The sequence below is a fragment of the Dendrobates tinctorius genome, unplaced genomic scaffold (assembly GCF_039654945.1).
Source record: "Dendrobates tinctorius isolate UK_male_01 unplaced genomic scaffold, ASM3965494v1 ptg000083l, whole genome shotgun sequence".
Taxonomy (NCBI): Eukaryota; Metazoa; Chordata; class Amphibia; order Anura; family Dendrobatidae; genus Dendrobates; species Dendrobates tinctorius.
The window spans coordinates 16,503,545-16,525,000 of NW_027361751.1; the positions used below are offsets into that span (position 1 = coordinate 16,503,545).

Consider the following 21,456-nt stretch of genomic DNA (forward strand, 5'->3'; position numbering starts at 1 on the left):
CCTTCATCAAGCAAATGGCCAAGTCTTTCTAGCATCACACTGCAATGTGAGATAGATGCCTGACAGCGGCCACTGTCAGAACAGTTGACATCCATCCACAATAAGGACACATTGTAAGAAAAATATATATACTACATGGCACAGATTTTTTTTTTTATGGTGGCTTTATGTATAGAAACATGTAGCATTTGGCACTTAAAGGGAACCCGTCACGTGAAAAAAATGCTATTAACCTATAAATATGGGGTTAGTCTTCCTCCCGACAGGGGGGGGTCTAAGTGCCAGTGCCAAGCAGTTTCAGATCGCTATTGGCCCCATATATGCAGGTTCATAGCGGTTTTTGGTTTTTTTTTTGTCCACATGACAGGTTCCCTTTAAGTAAACAGTATGCAAAAGCAAACCGCCTAGATGGAGGTCATACTTTTGGCATCTGTCCAGGGAATGGGAACATTTAGGTAAACATTAGAAAAAGGTTAAGTTCAGGGATGCAGCGGGTGCTTCTCCTTAGATCTATGAACAATAAGGAAGAGCATTTATGAGGTTCCCATAAGTTTTGCAGTCAGAGGAAACCTGAAGGTAGCATCAGATATCACTGGTGGAAGGTAGTCAACGCGGAAGAACTTGGGTCAACAATACGGCGTTGTCCATGATCAACTTTTAGTTAACCAGAGTCTTGTAGCACAACGCCATCTGAACCCACTATCCATGTGTCTCCTTGTCTTTAGAACTACTGACCTACTACAATTCTAGGTGTTTGAAAGAAATGTGTCAGCAGAAAATGATTTTTTAATTTAAAAACTGGTTTGTGATATGTGCACACGTTGCAGATTCTGCTGTGGAATTTTCAGTGCAGATTTTGCTAAATCCGCAGGTAAAACGACCTGCGTTTTACCTGCGGACTTAGTGCATATTCAGTGCAGATTTCCCCTGCGTTGACACCTGCAGATTCCTATAATGGAGCAGGCGTCAAAACGCTGCGGATCTGCACAAAAGAAGTGACATGCTGCAGTTTTGAATCCGCGGCAAATCTGCGCAGAAAAATCTGCATCATGTGCACAGTGGGTTTTTTTTTTACATAGGCTAAAAAATGTTACTGTACATCACTTGCAGATCTGCTGCAGATCCGGAGGGCCGAATCCGCAATGTGTGCACATAGCCTTACATGTATTTTTTTCCATATATTTTTATTAAAAATAAAAAAAAATAGACATCTTGGAATTTTCACATTGGCCACCAGGGCTTTTTTAGATTAATTTATGGTTGCAGGAAAACACAAATGTATATTAGCCAGAATGAACAAACTCTGACCCTAGGTTTAGTAGTCAAGCATCTAAGAAGCATGTGCAAAGATCATTGTGAAGGGAGGGAGAGCAGGTCTGCTGTGACACAGCCTATTGTGAATAGTGTTCCTGTGCTAATCAGTTGTGTATACAGGCATTATCTGTTATTATACTACGGCCTCTGCTAATAAAGAGTGAACTAAACTGGTCACAAAGAGGACAGTGTTTTGGTGTTGGCTCTGTTAGACTTTAGCAGTCTTAATCTTAACATGTCCCCCGTATGTTGCTTCCTCATTTAAAAACGTTAAACACGCTCCCCCAGCAGTGACATCACTAGAATTAATTATATGCAAACACATGTAGTGGATCAAAACATTCGAATATCAAAATATACACAATATTCCAAAATGTAAACATTATTTCATTCTATCGTTTGCTACATCAAACAAATGAAGAGCCCCCCTCCTTTAGTATAATCACGTACAGAGCCCCCTCCAGTAGGATAATCACATACAGAGCCCCCTCCCGTAGGATAATCACATACAGAGCCCCCTACCGTAGGATAATCACATACAGAGCCCGCTCCCGTAGTATAATCACATACAGAGCCCCCCTCCCGTAGTATAATCACATACAGAGCCCCCCTCCCGTAGTATAATCACATACAGAGCCCCCCTCCCGTAGTATAATCACATACAGAGCCCCCCTCCCGTAGTATAATCACATACAGAGGCCCCCTCCCGTAGTATAATCACATACAGAGGCCCCCTCCCGTAGTATAATCACATACAGAGGCCCCCTCCCGTAGTATAATCACATACAGAGGCCCCCTCCCGTAGTATAATCACATACAGAGGCCCCCTCCCGTAGTATAATCACATACAGAGGCCCCCTCCCGTAGTATAATCACATACAGAGGCCCCCTCCCGTAGTATAATCACATACAGAGGCCCCCTCCTGTAGTACAATCACATACAGAGGCCCCCTCCTGTAGTATAATCATATACAGAGCCCCCTCCTGTAGTATAATCACATACAGAGGCCCCCTCCTGTAGTATAATCACGTACAGTGCCCCCTCCTGTAGTATAATCACGTAGAGAGCCCCCTCCTGTAGTATAATCATATACAGAGCCCCCTCCCGTAGTATAATCACATACAGAGGCCCCCTTTCGGTCATATAATCATATACAGAGCCCCCTCCTGTAGTATAATCACGTACAGAGCCCCCTCCTGTAGTATAATCATATACAGAGCCCCCTCCTGTAGTATAATCATATACAGTGCCCCCTCCTGTAGTATAATCACGTAGAGAGCCCCCTCCTGTAGTATAATCATACACCGAGCCCCCTCCCATAGTATAATCACATACAGAGCCCCCACCCTGTAATACACTGCTCAAAAAAAATGAAGGGAACACTCAAATAACACATCCTAGATCTGAATGAATGAAATATTTTCATTGAATACTTGGTTCTGTACAAAGCTGAATGTGCTGACAACAAAATCACACAAAAATCATCAATGGAAATCAAATTTACTAACCAATGGAAGCCTGGATTTGGAGTCCCCCCCAAAATTAAAGTGGAAAATCACACTACAGGCTGACCCAACTTTGTTGTAATGTCCTTAAAACAAGTCAAAATGAGGCTCAGTAGTGTGTGTGTCCTCCACGTGCCTGTATGACTTCCCTACAACGCCTGGGCATGCTCCTGATGAGGTTGCGGATGGTCTCCTGTGAGATCTCCTCTAAGACCTGGATTAAAGCATCTGCCAACTCCTGGACAGTCTGCGGTGCAACGTGACGTTGGTGGATGGAGCAAGACATGATGTCCCAGATGTGCTCAATCGGATTCAGGTCTGGGGAATGGGCAGGCCAGTCCATAGCTTCAATGCCTTCATCTTGCAGGAACTGCTGAAACACTCCAGCCACATGAGGTCTGGCATTGTCCTGCATTAGGAGGAACCCAGGGCCAACCGCACCAGCATATGGTCTTCACAAGGGGTCTGAGGATCTCATCTCGGTACCTAATGGCAGTCAGGCTACCTCTGGCGAGCACATGGAGGGCTGTGCGGCCCTCCAATGAAATGCCACCCCACACCATTACTGACCCACTGCCAAACCGGTCATGCTGAAGGATGTTGCAGGCAGATTGCTCTCCACGGCATCTTCAGACTCTGTCACATGTGCTCAGTGTGAACCTGCTTTCATCTGTGAAGAGCACAGGGCGCCAGTGGCGACTTTGCCAATCCTGGTGTTCTGTGGCAAATGCCAAGCATCCTGCACGGTGTTGGGCTGTGAGCACAACCACCATTTGTGGACATGGGGCACTCAGACCACTCTCATGGAGTCGGTTTCTAACCGTTTGTGCAGACACATGCACATTTGTGGCCTGCTGGAGGTCATTTTGTAGGGCTCTAGCAGTGCTCCTCCTGTTCCTCCTTGCACAAAGGTGGAGGCAGCGGTCCTGCTGCAGGGTTGTTGCCCTCCTACAGCCCCCTCCACGTCTCCTAGTGTATTGGCTTGTCTCCTGGTAGCCCCTCCAGCCTCTGGACACTACGCTGACAGACACAGCAAACCTTCTTGCCACAGCTCACATTGATGTGCCATCCCGGATGAGCTGCACTACCTGAGCCACTTGTGTGGGTTTAGAGTCCGTCTCATGCTACCACGAGTGTGAAAGCACAACCAACATTCAAAAGTGACTCCTGGTAGCGCCTCCAGCCTCTGGACACTACGCTGACAGACACCGCAAAACTTCTTGCCTCAGCTCGCATTGATGTGCCATCCTGGATGAGCTGCACTACCTGAGCCACTTGTGTGGGTTGTAGAGTCTGTCTCATGCTACCAACATTCAAAAGTGACCAAAACATCAGCCAGAAAGCATTGGCACCGAGATGTGGTTTGTGGTCCCCACCTGCAGAACCACTCCTTTAATGAGGGTGGCTTGATAATTGCCAATAATTTCCATCTGTTGTCTATTCCATTTGCACAACAGCATGTGAAATTGATTGTCAATCAGTGTTGCTTCCTAAGTGAACAGTTTGATTTTAACAGAAGTTTGATTTACTTGGAGCTATATTCTGCTGTTTAAGTGTTCCCTTTATTTTTTTGAGCAGTGTATAATCACATTCAGAGGCCCCTCCCTGTATGTAGTATAATCACATACAGAGCCCCCACCCTGTAGTATAATCACATACAAAGCTCCCCTTGTAGTATAATTACATATAAAGCCCTCCTGTAGTACAGCCCTGTGTCTATCAATCACCCTTTGTAGGGTACATGCTGTATTATAGTCACCCCCTATGTAACATAATCGAATACTTTTGCTGGTAGTTTTATGTCCCCCATCCACCCACTGTAATAAAATCTGTAATATAGTGATGTACACCCCTTGCAGTATAAAGCTCCACAGTAGAGTATGATCACTTAAATCCCTTGTGGTAATTACTATCACTTGTATAATCACACCCTCACATCAGATCAGGGCAGGGACAAAAGTATAAGCAGAGGTAGGCACCTGCTTGCAGTGCTACTGTAACGTGGCACGGGTTAATAGCTATGAGAGAGGTTCTCGCCTTTTACACCCAGGCATGTTACATGAAAATGGGGGTCCTGGCTGGGTGTATGGACTTTAGCTATGCAAACATCATGCCCCTGCAGGCTGCATGATGCCAGTGTCTTCGGCTGGCCTGAAGTATATCTTAAAAAGTTCAATGACGGAGACCACCACTTAAAAAGGACATTTCTTTTACTGATCAATAACTTGGTGGAAATTATGTACAACAGATAGTAACTTCACGAGCGTTTCCTTTAGAACATGGAACATCTTCATACACATTCTCTCTATCCTTCCTTACTTAGGCCTCAGTCCATCACCAACCAGCAATGCACTTCAGGAACTTCCCTTGTCCAAAATAACGGTACTACAGTCAATAAGTGAGAGTCCTGTACTTCAACCTGCGTTTCCGCGTCCGTTTCCCCTTAAGGGAACTACTTGGCCACAATGACCATTAGGCCGGGGTCTCACATGCGAGAAACTCGCACGATTCAAGTGTGAGTCTCTCGCATGAACACCCGGCACTGCCGCCGTCATTCAGATCGGAGCGTGCAGCTTCATAGAAATACATGCTGCCACACGCTCCGGTCCGAATGCCGGCAGCAGTGCCGGGTGTTCATGCGAGAGACTCACACTTGAATCGTGCGAGTTTCTCGCATGTGTGACCCCGTCCCTACTTAGTTTCTCTGCTGACCGACACCTTGGACCTAAAGTTAGGGCACTCTCTTTGTCTCACGTTCCCTGCGTTGAACAGTCCTGTTACCATCTGGACTTACAAGCTCGGTTTGGTGTAGCTCGGTTTTCTGCCCCAGATCTCGTCTCTAGGTATTCACTCACTCCTTCGGTCACTTTCTCATGCCTTTCTGGATCTTGTGATCCATTCCCTTGGTCTCCACTTACTTCAGGGACACCCTCGTCATGTGACTCTGCTTACTGATCAGATCATAGGTCTGCTTCTGCTACAAACCAGGCCCTATCTGATCTCCTGACAGGAAATTATCTCTGTCCTTTCACTGTATCACCTCCCACTTTGGGCTAGTCCCAATCATTAATCCTAACTCTGTGCTGTTGCTCAAACTACAAAGCTGTCACTAACAACGCATGTAACAATACACGGGTTTTCAAGGGAGAACGTGGACAGTATGTCCATCTCCTTACACTACTCAGGTGAAGCCAAAAGAGGTGCAATTCCAATGGAAAAAGATCTGTGTTTTCAGAGGCATCACGGACGTTGTTTACCAACTTAGCCATAGCACTAGGGTGCCATCTGTGAAGTTACATGGGACTGCAGGCAATATCGATAATTCAGGGCTGTATTTACAGCTCATTCTGCCCTCGGCACTGAGACTGAACTGCACTATTAAGAAAGAGTTTACACTGGATTTACACTTGTCAAGGTTCGCTCATTTTTAATTGGGTGTCCCAAACAATTGACCATTGTAAAATTATCAAAAGTACAATAATTAGCAATAACATTGTTTACTGGTGATATTCATCAAATGAACGGCATTAAAAAATAACCATCTGTAAATACCATACAGTAAGGCTATGTGCACACGGATGCAGAAAATTTCTGTATAAAAAATAGAATTAGACTTAGGCCTGTTTCACACTTCTGTTTTTGACCATCTGTCAAAATCCGCCGTTTTTGCAAAAAACGGATCCGACATTTTTTTTCCCATTGATTTGCATTACCGGCGGATCTTGACGGATGGCCATCCGTTGGATCCGTTTTTTTTTTTCAATTTCTCTCTCTCGGGCAGCGGCTCCTTTAAAATTCTTCATTCGGCGGATCTGTCAAAAAACGGTCCGGTGACATCCATTCACATCAGTTAACAACGGATCCGCTTTCCGCCATTTTGGCGGATTTGAACTGACACAAAAAAACTGATGTGTGAAACAGGCCTTACCGGTAATTCGGTTTCTAGAAACCTTCCACGACAGCATAGGAGGTTGTCTCCGCGCCCTAATGGGGGACAGGAAGCACGAGAGGTTAAAAGTTCCCTCCCACCTCCCTCTCACCAGTGACTTATAACTCATTACCATAGCACCGGTTACCTTAAGATTCTCAGAATTTGTCCAAGAATGTAGGGAGGGAAATAGTGGTGTCGTGGAAGGTTTCTAGAAACCGAATTACCGGTAAGTCTAATTCTATTTTCTCTAGCAACCTTCCACGACAGCATAGGAGGCATAACAACCTATACTGCACTGGGGGGGGGGGGGGGGGGGACAACGGCCTGAAGAACTTTTCGGCCAAAGACTAAATCCCTGTTGGACATAAGGTCCAACCTGTAGTGTTTAGAAAAAGTATGTAAGGAGGACCAGGTTGCTGCCTTACAAATCTGCTCTGAAGATGCGCCTGCCCTCTCATCCCATGAAGTAGAGGTAGATCGTGTTGAATGCGCTTTGATCCCTGTAGGGGGAGTGATGTTTTGCGCCAGGTATGTTTCAGAGATAGCCTTTTTAATCCAATTGGCAATGGTGTTTTTTGCCACCTTCTTTCCTCTGTTTGGACCAGAGGTATGGATGAATAGGTTGTGGTCGATTCTATAAGGCTTGGTACACTAAGTAATGGAGAATTATTCGCCTTACGTCCAGCGTATGAAACACCTCTTCTTTAGGGTTTGCTGGGTTTTGACAAAATGAGGGGAGAATTATATTCTGTGAACTACGAAAGTCTGACACAACCTTTGGTAGAAAAGACGGATCAAGGGAGAGAACTATGGAGTCATCTCTGACTGTTAGGTAGGGTTCTCTGATTGAGAGAGCCTGTAGCTCTCCTATTCGCCTTGCTGAGGTTATTGCTATAAGGAAGGCCACGTTACAGGAGAGCAGCTGAGAAGTACAGGATGGCAGGGGCTCAAAGGGTGATTGAGTGAGTCCCGTAAGAACCACGTTCAAGTCCCATGGTGGATCCGCAACTAGCTTTTTTGGATGTAGCCTAGTAGCTGATGTAATGAATCTTCTTATCCACCTGTGGTTGGCCAAGTCACAGTTAAACATGGAGCTTAATGCTGATATCTGTACTTTCAGTGTGCTAGGCTTTAGACCTAGCTCAAGCCCCCGCTGTAGGAAATCCAGGATACGGGAAATGTTAGGGCTTCCTGGGTCAGGCAAATCTGGCAGACACCATGAGGAAAACTTTTTCCATATTTTGTTATATATAGCAATGGTGACCGGCTTCCGGGATTTCTGGAGGGTGTTTATTACTGCCTCTGATAGACCCTTGGCCCTCAAGATCTGGGTCTCAGTAACCAGGCCGCTAACCTCATTCCCCAGAGGTTTGGGTGATGTAGCGGGCCCTGTAAGAGAAGGTCGTTTTCCAGGGGTAGGAGGACTGGCCCCTCTACCTGTAGCTCTGTAATTAGAGAATACCAGCTCCTTTTTGGCCATAGCGGAGCTACTAGGATGGTCTGGGTTCGATCCTCCCGGATCTTCCTCAGGGTTGCAGCAAGGGTTGGATCTGGCGGGAAGGCATATGCCAGACAACCTCCACTTGTGGGCAAAGGCATCTACCCCCAGGGATCTGTCCCTGGGTTGAGGGAAAAATAGTTTCTCACCCAAGCATTTTCTCTTGAGGCCAGTAGATCGACCTCCGGGAGGCTCCACCTGTTGACCAGCTTCTGAAAGATTTTTTAGTTTAGTCTCCACTCGCCAGGCTGGATGCATTTTCGGCTGAAGAAATCTGCCTGAAGATTGGAGGTACCCTTTAGGTGGACTGCTGTTATAGACCGGAGGTGTCTTTCGGCCCAGCAAAATATTCGGCCCGACAGGCCGTCTAGACTGCTGGATCTTGTACCACCTTGGTGTCTGAGATGGGCCACTGTTGTTACATTGTCCGAGTAGACTCTGATATGATGGCCCTGAACTAGGTGTCTTGCCGCCATGAGAACTTCCTCCACAGCCTTCAGTTCCCTGAAGTTTGAGGACTTTGTACTCAATTTCTGGCTCCACAACCCCTGGAATGGTTTTTTGGACACTACGGCTCCCCAGCCTTTTTTGCTGGCATCCGATGTTACCGTGACCCAGGGGCTTTGGGACCAGTTGATTCCCCTGCACAGATTTTTGTGGTCCATCCACCATGCTAGCGAAGCTACTCTTTTGTTCAGGCAGGTGTGATCTCTGTTCCAGTTTCCCAAGATATGGGACTGGAGTATTCTGGAGTGAGCCTGCGCCCAAGGTACCGACTGGATGCAGGAGGTCATTGACCCTAGTATGGACATAGCTGACCTGAGGGTCGGGGACCTCTGTTTCCTGAAGCTCGAGATTCTTGAAATTATGGACCTCTGATGTTACTCCGGGAGGAAGGACTTTTGTTTCCTTGAATCTAGGAGGATTCCCAAGAATTTTATCTGCTGGGAGGGTTGGCTCTGCGACTTTTTTATATTCGGGATCCACCCCAGCGATTGGAGAATACCCAGAGTTTGGGTCACCTGGTTTACCAGAGTCTGGTTTGAGGCTCCTATTATCAGCAGGTCGTCCAGGTAGGGTACAATGTATATACCCTGGCTTCTGATGTGGGACACAGCTTCCGCCATAATTTTGGAAAATACTCGAGGGGCAGAGGATATTCCAAAGGGAAGTACGTTGTACTGATAGTGCCGGATGTCTGGACCCTGACGGATCGCAAACCTTAGGTACTTCCTGTGAGAAGGATGTATAGGAATTTGAAAAAGGCATCCTTCAGATCTATGGTTGCCATGAAGTAAGACGGCCCTATCAGAGGAATGGCGGTCTTTACCGACTCCATCTTGAATCTGCGATATGCGATGTCGGTTGAGGCCCATGAGATTTATTATTATTCTTGCCTCTCCTGTGGGTTTCTTCATTAGGAACAGCCTGGAATAATGCCCCCTTCCATGTACCTCCACAGGGACCTGAGAAATGGCGTTTGATTGTAGAAGGAGTTGAATGCCGGATTTTAGTGCTGTAGTCTCCCGAGGTGGTAGGGAGGTAACTCTTATACCCCGCGGGGGGAGGATTCGAATTCTAGTAGTAGGTCCTCTTTGATCACACTGAGGACCCAGGGGCTGTTGGAAATCAACTGCCAAGAGTGAAAGAACCTCAAAAGCCTTCCCCCCACCGGGGTTGAGTCATTGCTTTTCTTGTGGCTGTTGCTGCTGCTGCTGGGGGACCAGGATATTCCTGCCTCTCCCCTTAACATAACTCCATCTTCCCGACTTTCCCTTCCCTCTCGGCTGGGATGGCTGATTCTGGGGGGCTCGAAAAAGGCGCTTTTTTGGAGTCCTCTGCTCAGAAAGTACCTTCTTTTTGTCTGTGGCCTTTTCAAGAATTTCATCTAAGGCCGGGCCGAAGACATGTTCACCCTTGAAGGGCAAAGAGCAGAGCTTCACCTTGGAGGTAACATCCCCGCTCCATGTTTAAAGCCACAGGGCACGTCTGGAAGAATTGGACTGTACCATAGCCCTGGCAGAGGTGCAGATTATCTCCATCGATGCATCCGCCAAGAAGCCTGTAGCTCTTTGTAGTATAGGAAGGGAGTTCAGGAGGTCACCTCTTGAGGTTCCCCGAGAAATATGACTCTCTAGTTCCTCTATCCATTGGAAGAGAGACCTATACACGCATGTGGATGCAATCCCTGACTTTAAGGAAAAAGCAGAGGTTTCCCAGGCTTTCCATAGGAGGCTCTCTGCTTTACGGTCCATCGGGTCTCTGAGCTGGGACGCGTCATCAAAAGGAAGGACCGTTTTCTTCACCACCCTCGCCACATGGACATCAACTTTCGGGATGTCCCATTTAAACTCCTCTCCCTCCAGGGGGAATCTATGCCTGAGTTCCAAAGGGGCTGAGAAGCGCTTTTCTGGGTACTCCCATTCCTGGGAGATCATATCTACTATGCTCCTATGTACTGGGAAACCTGTTCGCTTGGGTCCCTCGAATCCCACGAACATGCAGTCTTGTGCTGACTGAGTAACAGGCTCATCTTCTAGGCCCATGGTGGCCCGTACTGTGCCAACTAGCTCCTCCACATATTCCGTGGAAAGGAGGTATTTCCTAGATTCGGCTGAATTAGAGGTTCCCGGTTGTTCCCAATTTTCGGAGCCTGAATTATATGATTTTTCTGATTCAGACTCTGAGTCTTCCATCTGAATTTTCCGTTTTTTTTTTTGGGGGGTGGTGAGCCCACAATCGGAGGGAGTGGAGGTGGTGGAGGGGGGGGGACAGTGCGGCCAGAGAAGTCTGAACCTGGTGAGTAACCAGGCTGCGAATTTCATCAATTAGTGACGGGTGTTCAGCCCTGACCACCCTGTCTATGCAAGCTTGACACAATTTTTTCGCCCAATTTGAGGGGAGTTTTGCACTGCATATGGCACATTTGGCCGACTTGCTGGTGGTATTGGTGCTTTTGTGGGCAGACTTTTATCCCTATAAGAAAAGGGGGAGAAGTGTTTTGAGGACCTCTATCCCAAGATCACACCACTAGGACCCACCCCAGTTACACTTACTGTGGCTGGGGCAGCGCTAGGCTCTGCAGACGCAGGGCAGGAAGAACCGTCCATCCTGACAGGGGATTTGCCTTACCTGTCGGTGTCTTCCGGCGGGTTAATAAAGGGTTAACCCCGCCCTCAGCGTAGTATTTTCATTTTCCCCCTCCTCCTCCCTGGGTCCCGGGGCAGGCACAGCGAGTGCTGGCGAGCTCCGCACGCTGGCAGCTGAATGGGGGCCGCCATGACAGGAAGTTGTCATACATACCCTGGAAATGACCGCGCGTGACACTTCCGGGTCACCGTACGGCGTGGAACAGGAGGAGGAGAGACCGGAGAGCTGCGGGTGGCCTCCGGTCGGGGATCACTGGCCCGCTTTACTCCCCATAGGGGAGCGAGGGTGGGCCAGGAAGGTCCCGTGTTCTTATGAAGACAAGAGCAGTACGGAGGAGGGGAGGCAGCGCCGCCAACCACCACTGCCCGGCTTAAGAATTACAGGTACACTGCAGCAGCCGGCCACACAGCATACCGCACCTCTCCATGCCCCATGGGGGACAGGAAAGACACTGGTGAGAGGGAGGTGGGAGGGACCTTTTAACCTCTCGTGCTTCCTGTCCCCCATTAGGGCGTGGAGACAACCTCCTATGCTGTCGTGGAAGGTTGCTAGAGAAACAGGACTCCTTCCCAGAGAACGAGTGTTTTTGCGCGTCCCCAGACACATAGAAAATAGCCAGAAACCACCATGGTTACTTACCGATAGCCGGTTTTTCCGGAACCCATGACAGCACCACCTGAGAGATGGATCCGCCCCGCCAGGAACCTACTGAAATTTAAGGGGTGGCACCTCTCCCCCGCTTCAGTTGGTTACAGAGCATTTCTCGGTTAGTTACATGTTTATCCAACACCACATCGCACAAATACACCCTGTTAACGTGCACACCCATACGGTGAAAAAAAGGGGGGGGAATAAACGGGTGGTGTCATGGGTTCCGGAAAAACTGACTACCGGTAAGTAACCATGGTGGTTTTCCCTTCACCCATGACAGCACCACCTGAGAGATTTTTGGAGACTTCGAACACCTTAGGGAGGGACCACCACTTGCAGCACCCTTCTACCAAAGGTTAAGTCAGCAGAGGAGGATAGATTTAATTTATAGTGTTTAAAAAAAAAAAAAAAGTTTAGGGTGAGGCCCAGGTAGCGGCCTTACAAATCTGTTCAATTGATACCTCTGCTTTTTCAGCCCAGGAGGTCGCCACGGCTCTGGTGGAATGAGCCTTGATGCCGTCAGGAATCGGAACACCACTAGCTGAGTAGGCTACACTAATGGCCTCCCTAATCCATCTAGCAATAGTCCCTTTCGATACTCCGTAACCCTTCCTGGCACCCTGGAAGGCTACAAATAGTGACTGAGACCTCCTCCACTGGCTAGTTACTGATATATACTCTAAGAGGGCTCTTTTAACATATAGATTATGGAATTTCTCCTCTCCTGGGATTTTTGGATTGTCACAGAAGGAAGGGAGGACAATTTCCTGGCTTCGGTGAAAATCTGATACAACTTTCGGTAAATAAGCAGGGTCTGTTTTTAGGACCACCCTGTCCTGGTACACCTGGGTATAAGGTGGGTTAACTGAGAGGGCCTACAAGTCACTCACTCTACGTGCCGATGTAAGGGACACTAAAATAATGGTTTTTAGGGTAAGATATTTTACTGGTAGCTGTTGCACTGGTTCAAATGGCTCCTTCGTGAGAGCTTCTAACACAAGGTTTAAATCCCAGGGAGCTATTTTTGGCAAAGGGATTGGTCTAGACCACTGGCAGGATTTAATGAATCTGGCTACCCATCTGTTTGCTGCTATATTGCAGTTATATAGAGCGCCTAGTGCTGAAACTTGTACTTTGAGTGTATTTACCGCTAGGCCTAGCTGTAGTCCTGCCTGTAAGAACTCTAAGATGGCCTTGACCGGGGGTTCTTGGTCTAACTGTCTTCCTAGGAACTGCAGTAACAAATTCCATGTCCTACCGTATATATTAGTTGTTACTGGCTTTCTACTTTTCATCAGTGTAGCCACCAACCCATGGGAGAACCCTCTATTTTTTTTTTTTTTTTTTCAAGTGACCTCTCAAATTCCACGCCGTCAGATGGAACCCCTTGACTTGGGTGTGGAATACCGGACCCTGAGCTAGCAGGTCTGGAATCTCTGGCAACACCCATGGATCTGAGAGGGACATCATCTGTAGTAGTGAGAACCAGGGCCTTTTTGGCCAAAACGGGGCTATTAAGATCACTCTGGCCTGATCCTCTCTTATTTTCTTCACCACTGCTGGGATTAGAGCTACCGGAGAAAAGGCGTAACCCAGTTTGAAATTCCACGGAATGGGTTACTGCCCATGGGTCTTCTTTTGGGTTCAATGAACAGAATCCTTTTACCTGCCTGTTGCTTTTGTTGGCAAAGAGGTCTATTACTGTCTCTCCCCAGAGTTGTACTATCTTCTGGAACACTAAGTGATTTAGGGCCCATTCTCCCTGCCTCAATGTGTTGCGGCTTAGGAAATCGGCTTGTATGTTCTCCACCCCTCTGATGTGTAAGGCCGTTAGAGAGTGTAGGTGTCGTTCTGCTCTGCGAAAGATTTTGTTGGTTTCGCTCATTAGGGAGTGTGACCTTGTCCCTCCCTGGTGGCTGATATAAGCCACTGTCACTTTGTTGTCCGACATGATCCGGACATTGCGGCCTTCTAGACTGGGGATGAATATCCTTAGGGCTTTGTTTACTGCCCTTAATTCTCTTAGGTTGGAGGATGCGTTTTGTTCTTGGTGTCCCCAGGGCCCCTGGGCTGCCCAACCACTCAGGTGTGCTCCCCACCCCGAGGAACTTGCGTCCGTCAATCACATTGGATACTGGCCTGTGCCATAATGTCCCTGCTACTAGGTTTGTTCTGTCTAGCCACCATCTGAGAGAGTTTTTGACTTTTAAGGAAAGTTCCAGCCTTCCTTCTAAACGCCCTTTCAGCAATTTCTGTGCCGATAGGATCTCTGCTTGCAGTTGACGGGTATGAAATTGTGCCCATCTGACCGCTGGAATACAGGCGGTCAGTGTGCCTAGTAAGGACATCGCCCCTCTCAGGGTCGTGTGAGGTTGCTCTATTGCTGCCAGGGTCATATTCCTCACCTTTTCCACCTTTGCCTCTAGTAAAAGACACTTTTGCTGTTCCGAGTCCAAGATGAATCCTAAAAACATTTGCCTTTTTAGGGGTTGTAGCCTTGACTTTTTGACATTCACCATCCAGCCCAGTCTCTGTAGGGTATTTGTTACCCTTTCCACCTGTTCTGTGCAGTGACGTTCCGAGTTGCCCACAATTAGAAAATCGTCTAAGTAGGGTATTATAATTGTGTTGTGGATTCAGAGGAAGGCTGTCATCTCTGCTACTACCTTCGTGAACACCCTCGGGGCTATGGATATGCCGAATGGAAGGGCTCTGAACTGAAACTGTCTGAGGTTGCCCTGGATGTAGAGGGCTACCCTTAAGTATTTTTGGTACTCTGGGTGGATCGGGATGTGGTAGTAGACATCCTTTAAGTCGACTACGGCCATAAAACAATTGTGGTGTAACAGTTTTATGGCCGAAGTCACTGACTCCATTTTGAAGGTCTGGTTTTCTATCCATTGGTTGAGGCCTCTGAGGTTTATAATCGTCCCGAATGAATGATCCGGGTTTTTTATTAGGAAGAGGGGTGAGTAGAAACCCCTTCTTTCCTGTTCGCTTGGAACCTCGATCAGAACGTGTTTGTCCAGCAGACTTAGGATCTCTGCCTCTAGGGCCAACTGCTCTTCTAACCCTTTCCTGACGGGGGTCACCACAAACTATGCCCTCAGCCGTTGAAAAAAAGGAAATTTTAGGCCTTTTTTATGATGTTTAAAATTCAAGTGTTGGAAGATATATTTTCCCAGGTCTGATAAAAGAGCATCAGTCTCCCCCCTACAGATATACCGGCGTCATTATGGGGACTTCTTTGCGGATGAAGCGGCTCCCCCAAACATGAATCCAGACTCTTTCTTTCTTTTGTCCTCCCATCTTTTCCGATCCCCCGGAGGACGGCCCCTATTGAATTTTCCCCTCCGAAAGGGCGGTCTTGTTTGATCTCCCGTAAATCTAGGGAAGCCCTTTTTCCTGTCCCCTGCTTTTTCCAGGATGTCTTCTAAATGTTTACCAAAAAGAAATTGTCCATCACATGGAAGAGAGCATAATTTAGCTTTTGATTGTAGGTCTCCAGGACAGCCTTTAAGCCATAATGCACGCCTTGCGGCATTTGATAACCCCGCTGCCCTCACCATCAATCTCATGGAATCAGCAGAGGTGTCGGCCAAAAAGGCGGCTGCTCCGTGTAGAAGATACATATCTCCCAAACTTTTTTCCCTTGACACCTTGGATGTGAGTTTTTCTTCTAGCTGCTGTAGCCAGATCATTAAGGAGTGGGCTGTGCAGGTGCCGGCTATTGCTGGTTTCAGTCCCCCTGCCGCTGCTTCCCATGCATTTCTTAGGTAGGAGTCTGCTTTTTTATCTAGCAGATCTCTCAGCACTCCTGAGTCTTCTAGGGGCAGGGCCAACCTTTTGGATGATCTGGATACTGCTGCATCAATTTTTGGGACCTTGTCCCATATTTCGTATCTTTAGGCTCAAAGGGATATCTCCTTTTTGAGGAGGAGGTAAGACTACCTGATCTTTCAGGTTTCTTCCACTCTTTTTCAATGAGCGCCTGAATTTTCTCATTAACCGGAAAGGTGCGCTTTTTCCTTTCCTGTAACCCCCCAAATATTATGTCTTCTAGGGACTTAGTTCCTTTCTCCTCCTGTAGGCCCATGGTTGTCCTAATGGCCTTAAGGAGAGCGTCTGTATCCTCTACCAGAAAACACGGCCTGCCCCCCGTATCACTATCCGAGGAGGAGGAGGACCTGTGTTCGACCTGATATTCAGACGAGGAAGAGTCTGACGAAGAAGTTGGGGAGTCTCTTCTACTTTTTTCTTTAATAATATTTTAAGTGAGCCTTCTACCTCGGACCTTATGACTGATCTGAGGTTAGTTGCCAGGCTCGGCACCTCCTCCGCCATAGTCCGCTGGATACAGCTGGCGCAAAGGTCCTTTTGCCAATCTTTTGCTACGGGGCTCTGGCATATAGCACACTCTCTATTAGTCCTTTTGCTCCCTGCTTTTTTGCCTTTTCCCTAAGGAAAAAAAATAACACACAAGAAGGACCCTATTAATATTGGTCTAACATTCTCGAAGATCACTCACCACCCACAAAGTCGGGTACCGTACTCGGATACTGTGTTGGAGCATGCGGTCTGCGCTCTCTCGACCTCGAGGAATCCCTCGATCTGTGGCTCGGGGGGCGGCTGCTGCTCTTGCCGCTTGAACGGCTCCCATGTTTACGTGCAGAGGTCTGCGACAGGGGCAGGGACGGTGGAGACGGTGAACGCTCCTGCTGTGACCCCATTGTAACACCTGGCCGTCCTGCTCCTCGCCCTCCTTTTTGTAGGTGTATCCGGTGAGTGGTCGGTACCCCTAACCCCTGCGACCGCCGGCCGCTCTTCTTCTTACTGTGGCCGGCGCCGCACCAGGCGCCATTTTGCCGTCGCGTCTGTGACGTCAGCCGGCGCACTCCCAGGGTGCATCGCCCCGGCTTCCCCTGTCGTCCCAGGGAGAAGGATCGGGCGCGCGCAGGGGGAGGGAGGCACGGAGGACAGCCCCGCTGCTGAGCCCGCCATACCGCACCTGCACGAACCCGGCCCTGCAGGAGGAACCCCGGGGACTGCGCTTCCAGGCCACAGACGGCCGGCGCTGCAGGTAAGCTGACCTGCTCTTCATGCGCTGGGACGGCCCTGGGTCCATTTTCCATGACAGGCACCGCCGCTGTCAGACTGGGATCCCGTTCAGGACAGGAACCCAACTGAAGCGGGGGAGAGGTGCCGCCCCTTATATTTCAGTAGGTTCCTGTCCTGGCGGGGTGGATCCCTCTCTCAGGTGGTGCTGTCATGGGTGAAGGGAAAATGCGAAAATTTTCCGCAAAATTAATGAGCATGCTGCGTTTTTTACCGCGAGGTGTTTTTTTCGCGGAAAAAAATGCATCAATATGCACAAAGAGTGCAAAATGCATTAAAATGAATGGGAAGCTTCTTTTAAGCGAAAAAAACGGTATGTGAACACAGCCTAAATATTACTACCATGCTACAATACGATGACTAAACGGCACCATATGAAGTATTTGAATAGATAACATAATAGCTCACCCGAATAATGGTAAATAGCCCAAAACACTAACACCACTTTAAGAAAATAAATAAATGCATAATCTATATACACATAATGCTGCACAATGTGTTCATACAGATCGTGCCAGCCACAAATACAGAGTGTCCGTAAAGTCATGGTGCACTTTTAACCAGTCACAGGAAAGTATACACGTATACCACGGTCCCCGGATCTGACGCCCTTAGACTTTTACTTTTGGGCTTATATGAAGCAACATGTGTACATTGAACGTATCAACAGCATTAATCACTTAAAACAGGGAATCACAGACGTTATTCACTCTGTTACACCAGAGGTCCTTACCCGTGTGTGGCAGGAACTTCACTATCGTTTGGATGTGTGTAGGGCAACAAATGGAGCCAACATCGAACTGCACCGAATAGGTATGAAACTGGGAGAGTTTTTCTCTTATTTGGAGCAGATTTCACATTTCTATCGATTTTGTTGCTTTCCATTGATTGGTCAAAAATGCACCATGACTTTACAGACACACTGTAGTGCCCTACAGACAGTATGCAAGTTCCTCCTTTGCTTCCACCAGCCTACATCATTTTACTTTGTGCATGTTCCCCTTCTGTGTCTACCCACCTATCCCCATTTATATTGCTCATGCTCCTTCTTTGTCTCCTTCCCGCTCTCCCCATTTATATTGTGCATGCTCCTCCTTTGCCTCCGTCCCGCTCTCCCCATTTATATCGTGCATGTTCCTTCTTTGTCTCCATCCCGCTCTCCCCATTTATATTGTGCATGCTCCTTCTTTGTCTCCGTCCCGCTCTCCCTATTTATTTTGTGCATGTTCCTCCTTTGTCTCCATCCCGCTCTCCCCATTTATATTGTGCATGCTCCTTCTTTGTCTCCGTCCCGCTCTCCCCATTTATATTGTGCATGCTCCTTCTTTGTCTCCGTCCCGCTCTCCCCATTTATTTTGTGCATGTTCCTTCTTTATCTCCATCCCGCTCTCCCCATTTATATTGCTCATGCTCCTTCTTTGTTTCCATCCCGCTCTCCCCATTTATATTGTGCATGCTCCTACTTTGTCTCCATCCCGCTCTCCCCATTTATATTGTTCATGCTCCTCCTTTGTCTCCATCCCGCTCTCCCCATTTATATTGTGCATGTTCCTCCTTTGTCTCCATCCCGCTCTCCCCATTTATATTGTGCATGTTCCTCCTTTGTCTCCATCCCGCTCTCCCCATTTATATTGTGCATGCGCCTTCTTTGTCTCTGTTCCGCTCTCCCCATTTATTTTGTGCATGTTCCTCCTTTGTCTCCATTCCGCTCTCCCCATTTATATTGTGCATGTTCCTTCGTTGTCTCAGTCCCACCTCTCCCCATTTATATTGTGCATGTTCCTTCTTTGCCTCCGCCCGCTCTCCCCATTTATATTGTGCATGTCCCTCCTTTGCCTCAGTCCCGCTCTCCCCATTTATATTGTGCATGCTCCTTGTCTCCGTCCCGGTCTCCCAATTTATATTGTGCATGTTCCTTCTTTGTCTCCCCATCCCGCTCTCCCCATTTATATTGTCCATGTTCCTTCTTTGCCTCCGCCCGCTCTCCCCATTTATATTGTGCATGTTCCTCCTTTGCCTCAGTCCCGCTCTCCCCATTTATATTGTGCATGTTCCTCCTTTGCCTCAGTCCCGCTCTCCCCATTTATATTGTGCATGTTCCTCCTTTGCCTCAGTCCCACTCTCCCCATTTATATTGTGCATGTTCCTCCTTTGTCTCTGTCCCGGTCTCCCCATTTATATTGTGCATGTTCCTCCTTTGCCTCAGTCCCGCTCTCCCCATTTATATTGTGCATGTTCCGCCTTTGCCTCTGTCCTGCTTTCTACATTTATATTGTGCATATTCCTTCTTTGTCTCCGTCCCGCTCTCCCCATTTATATTGTGCATGCTCCTTCTTTGTCTCCATCCCGGTCTCCCCATTTATATTGTGCATGTTCCGCCTTTGCCTCTGTCCTGCTTTCTACATTTATATTGTGCATGCTCCCCCTCTGCTTCCATCCTCATCCCCTCCACCTTGGCGAACGTAGTCGTGGCTCATTTGGACAGTTGGGAATGAGCTGCAATGGTGGCCTGTGCAAAGTACTGAATGCCTCTTCGGTGGCACCTGCCCCAGTTTCTAGCTATGCTCATTACTGGAGCAGATGCTGAAGAACCAGTGTACATCCCTCTCCTCCCTGGACAAAACTCCAGTTTTAAAAAGAAGTCTGGCGGTGGAGAGAGGTTCTAAAAATGAAACACAGAATAAAAAGGTTTTGCTTAACCTTGTCGCATCCCCTGCGATGCCCGGTCCTAGACATTGGACTTCCAGTGGTTAGTGACAGATATGACCCTGCTTCTATATTATTGGTACTCAGAGTTATTACTGTGCTATCTGTGGCGTTACATAGGACTGCAAACAAGGACTCTGTTAAAAACATGTGTCCCACCACTGCATGGAAATACATAAAGAAAACAAAGTCCCTTTTACATAACATACTTGATATTTACCTGTCGAGAATATGAAAACCGTGTTGTCCCAAAATCCATACTGCTTCAGAGCAGCAGTGATGTTTCCTACTGCCTCATCCAGAACGGACATCATCCCGGCATAATGGCGCCTGTTCTGGTCCTGGATGAAGCTGTAAGGTTCCACATATTCCTGTGGAACCTGAAGAGGCGCGTGGACGGCCTGATAAGGCAAGTAAAGAAACAGAGGCTGCAAGAAAAGGACATCATCACTCAGAGACATCATCAGATCATCATTGGTAGATAGTTTGCATCTATCTTATGATCAATATCCACCTTTGAATGTTGTTCCGATTTGATCTAAGTCCAAAATTCAGAGCCAATGAAGAATAGCGATTTATTTTCAGTAACTTTAGGCGAATCAAAAGGTAAAACTTTTTTTTTTCTCTCCTTGTTGTATCCTATGGAATGGCGAATTTGCCACTTTGTGAATCAAGTCAAAAAACATTTGCTCATTCCTGATATTCATACATGACAGACAATAATAAAGCAGTATGCAGTCCCTCCCCAGCTCCCCCTAGTGGCATCTGCAGCAAGCCAGAATGCTATCTTATAACTTAAAGCGGTTTCCCACCAACAAAAGTTCATTTTAATCAATAGATCATGGAAAAATAATAATTTCCACAATTGGATGTGTTTAAATAAAATGTTCCTGTGCTGAGGTAATCTTATAAATGTTCCCCTATTGTGTAATGGCCGTGTCTGACTGTGCAGAAACGGGCGTTGTGGTATGATCAGGCCGTGTTTCTGCACATGTATGCATGACTAAGGATGAAACAGTCAGAAACGCGTCTGTGATTACTCTATGTCTGGAGTTTTTATGGATTTGCAATAAATAAAGATTTTTTATAAGGACCCCGGGATATATGTACCTTTCTTTTTGACTTCACCTTGACTGTGTGAACGTTGCACACTGTCAGGATTCGGCAATCTGCGGTCACATATTAATGTGCGCTAATGCTGAGATTAATGTTCAACCTGGAAAACGTCTTAATACTTTAACCACTATGAATATTGCACCTAAAAATTACAAGGTGTTGGATAGCGTGCATTCACTTTTTCGCTGTGTGCCCACGGTGAGATTTTAGTGCTGAGTATTAAACTGCCCGGGGGTTCGTGTTTCAAATCCACAACATGTCCATTTGATTTCTCTTGCGGGTACACTGATTTTTATGTGCAGATTTTTCTCATAGACTTGCATTAGATGTGGAAAATCCTCAAATATAAAAAGTGCACATTCGTTTTAGTGTGTTTCCACTGCAGAAACATCAAAAATGCACAAAATCCGCACAAGACTATCAGCAAAGTTTAGTCAAAAGTCAAATACCAGGAAGCATCAAAAACAAA

At 47.3% G+C, this 21,456-nt stretch overlaps 1 protein-coding gene across 2 annotated transcripts in view; it reads right to left on the reverse strand.

The window, feature by feature from the left end:
- Positions 1-21,456, reverse strand: part of ARSB (arylsulfatase B) — a 208,212-nt gene that overhangs the window by 157,337 nt on the left and 29,419 nt on the right. For both annotated transcript variants that reach the window (XM_073584152.1, XM_073584153.1), the window contains exon 4: positions 20,092-20,299. In XM_073584152.1, coding sequence (XP_073440253.1) covers positions 20,092-20,299 — 208 coding nt within the window. The remainder of the gene's footprint in view (positions 1-20,091; positions 20,300-21,456) is intronic.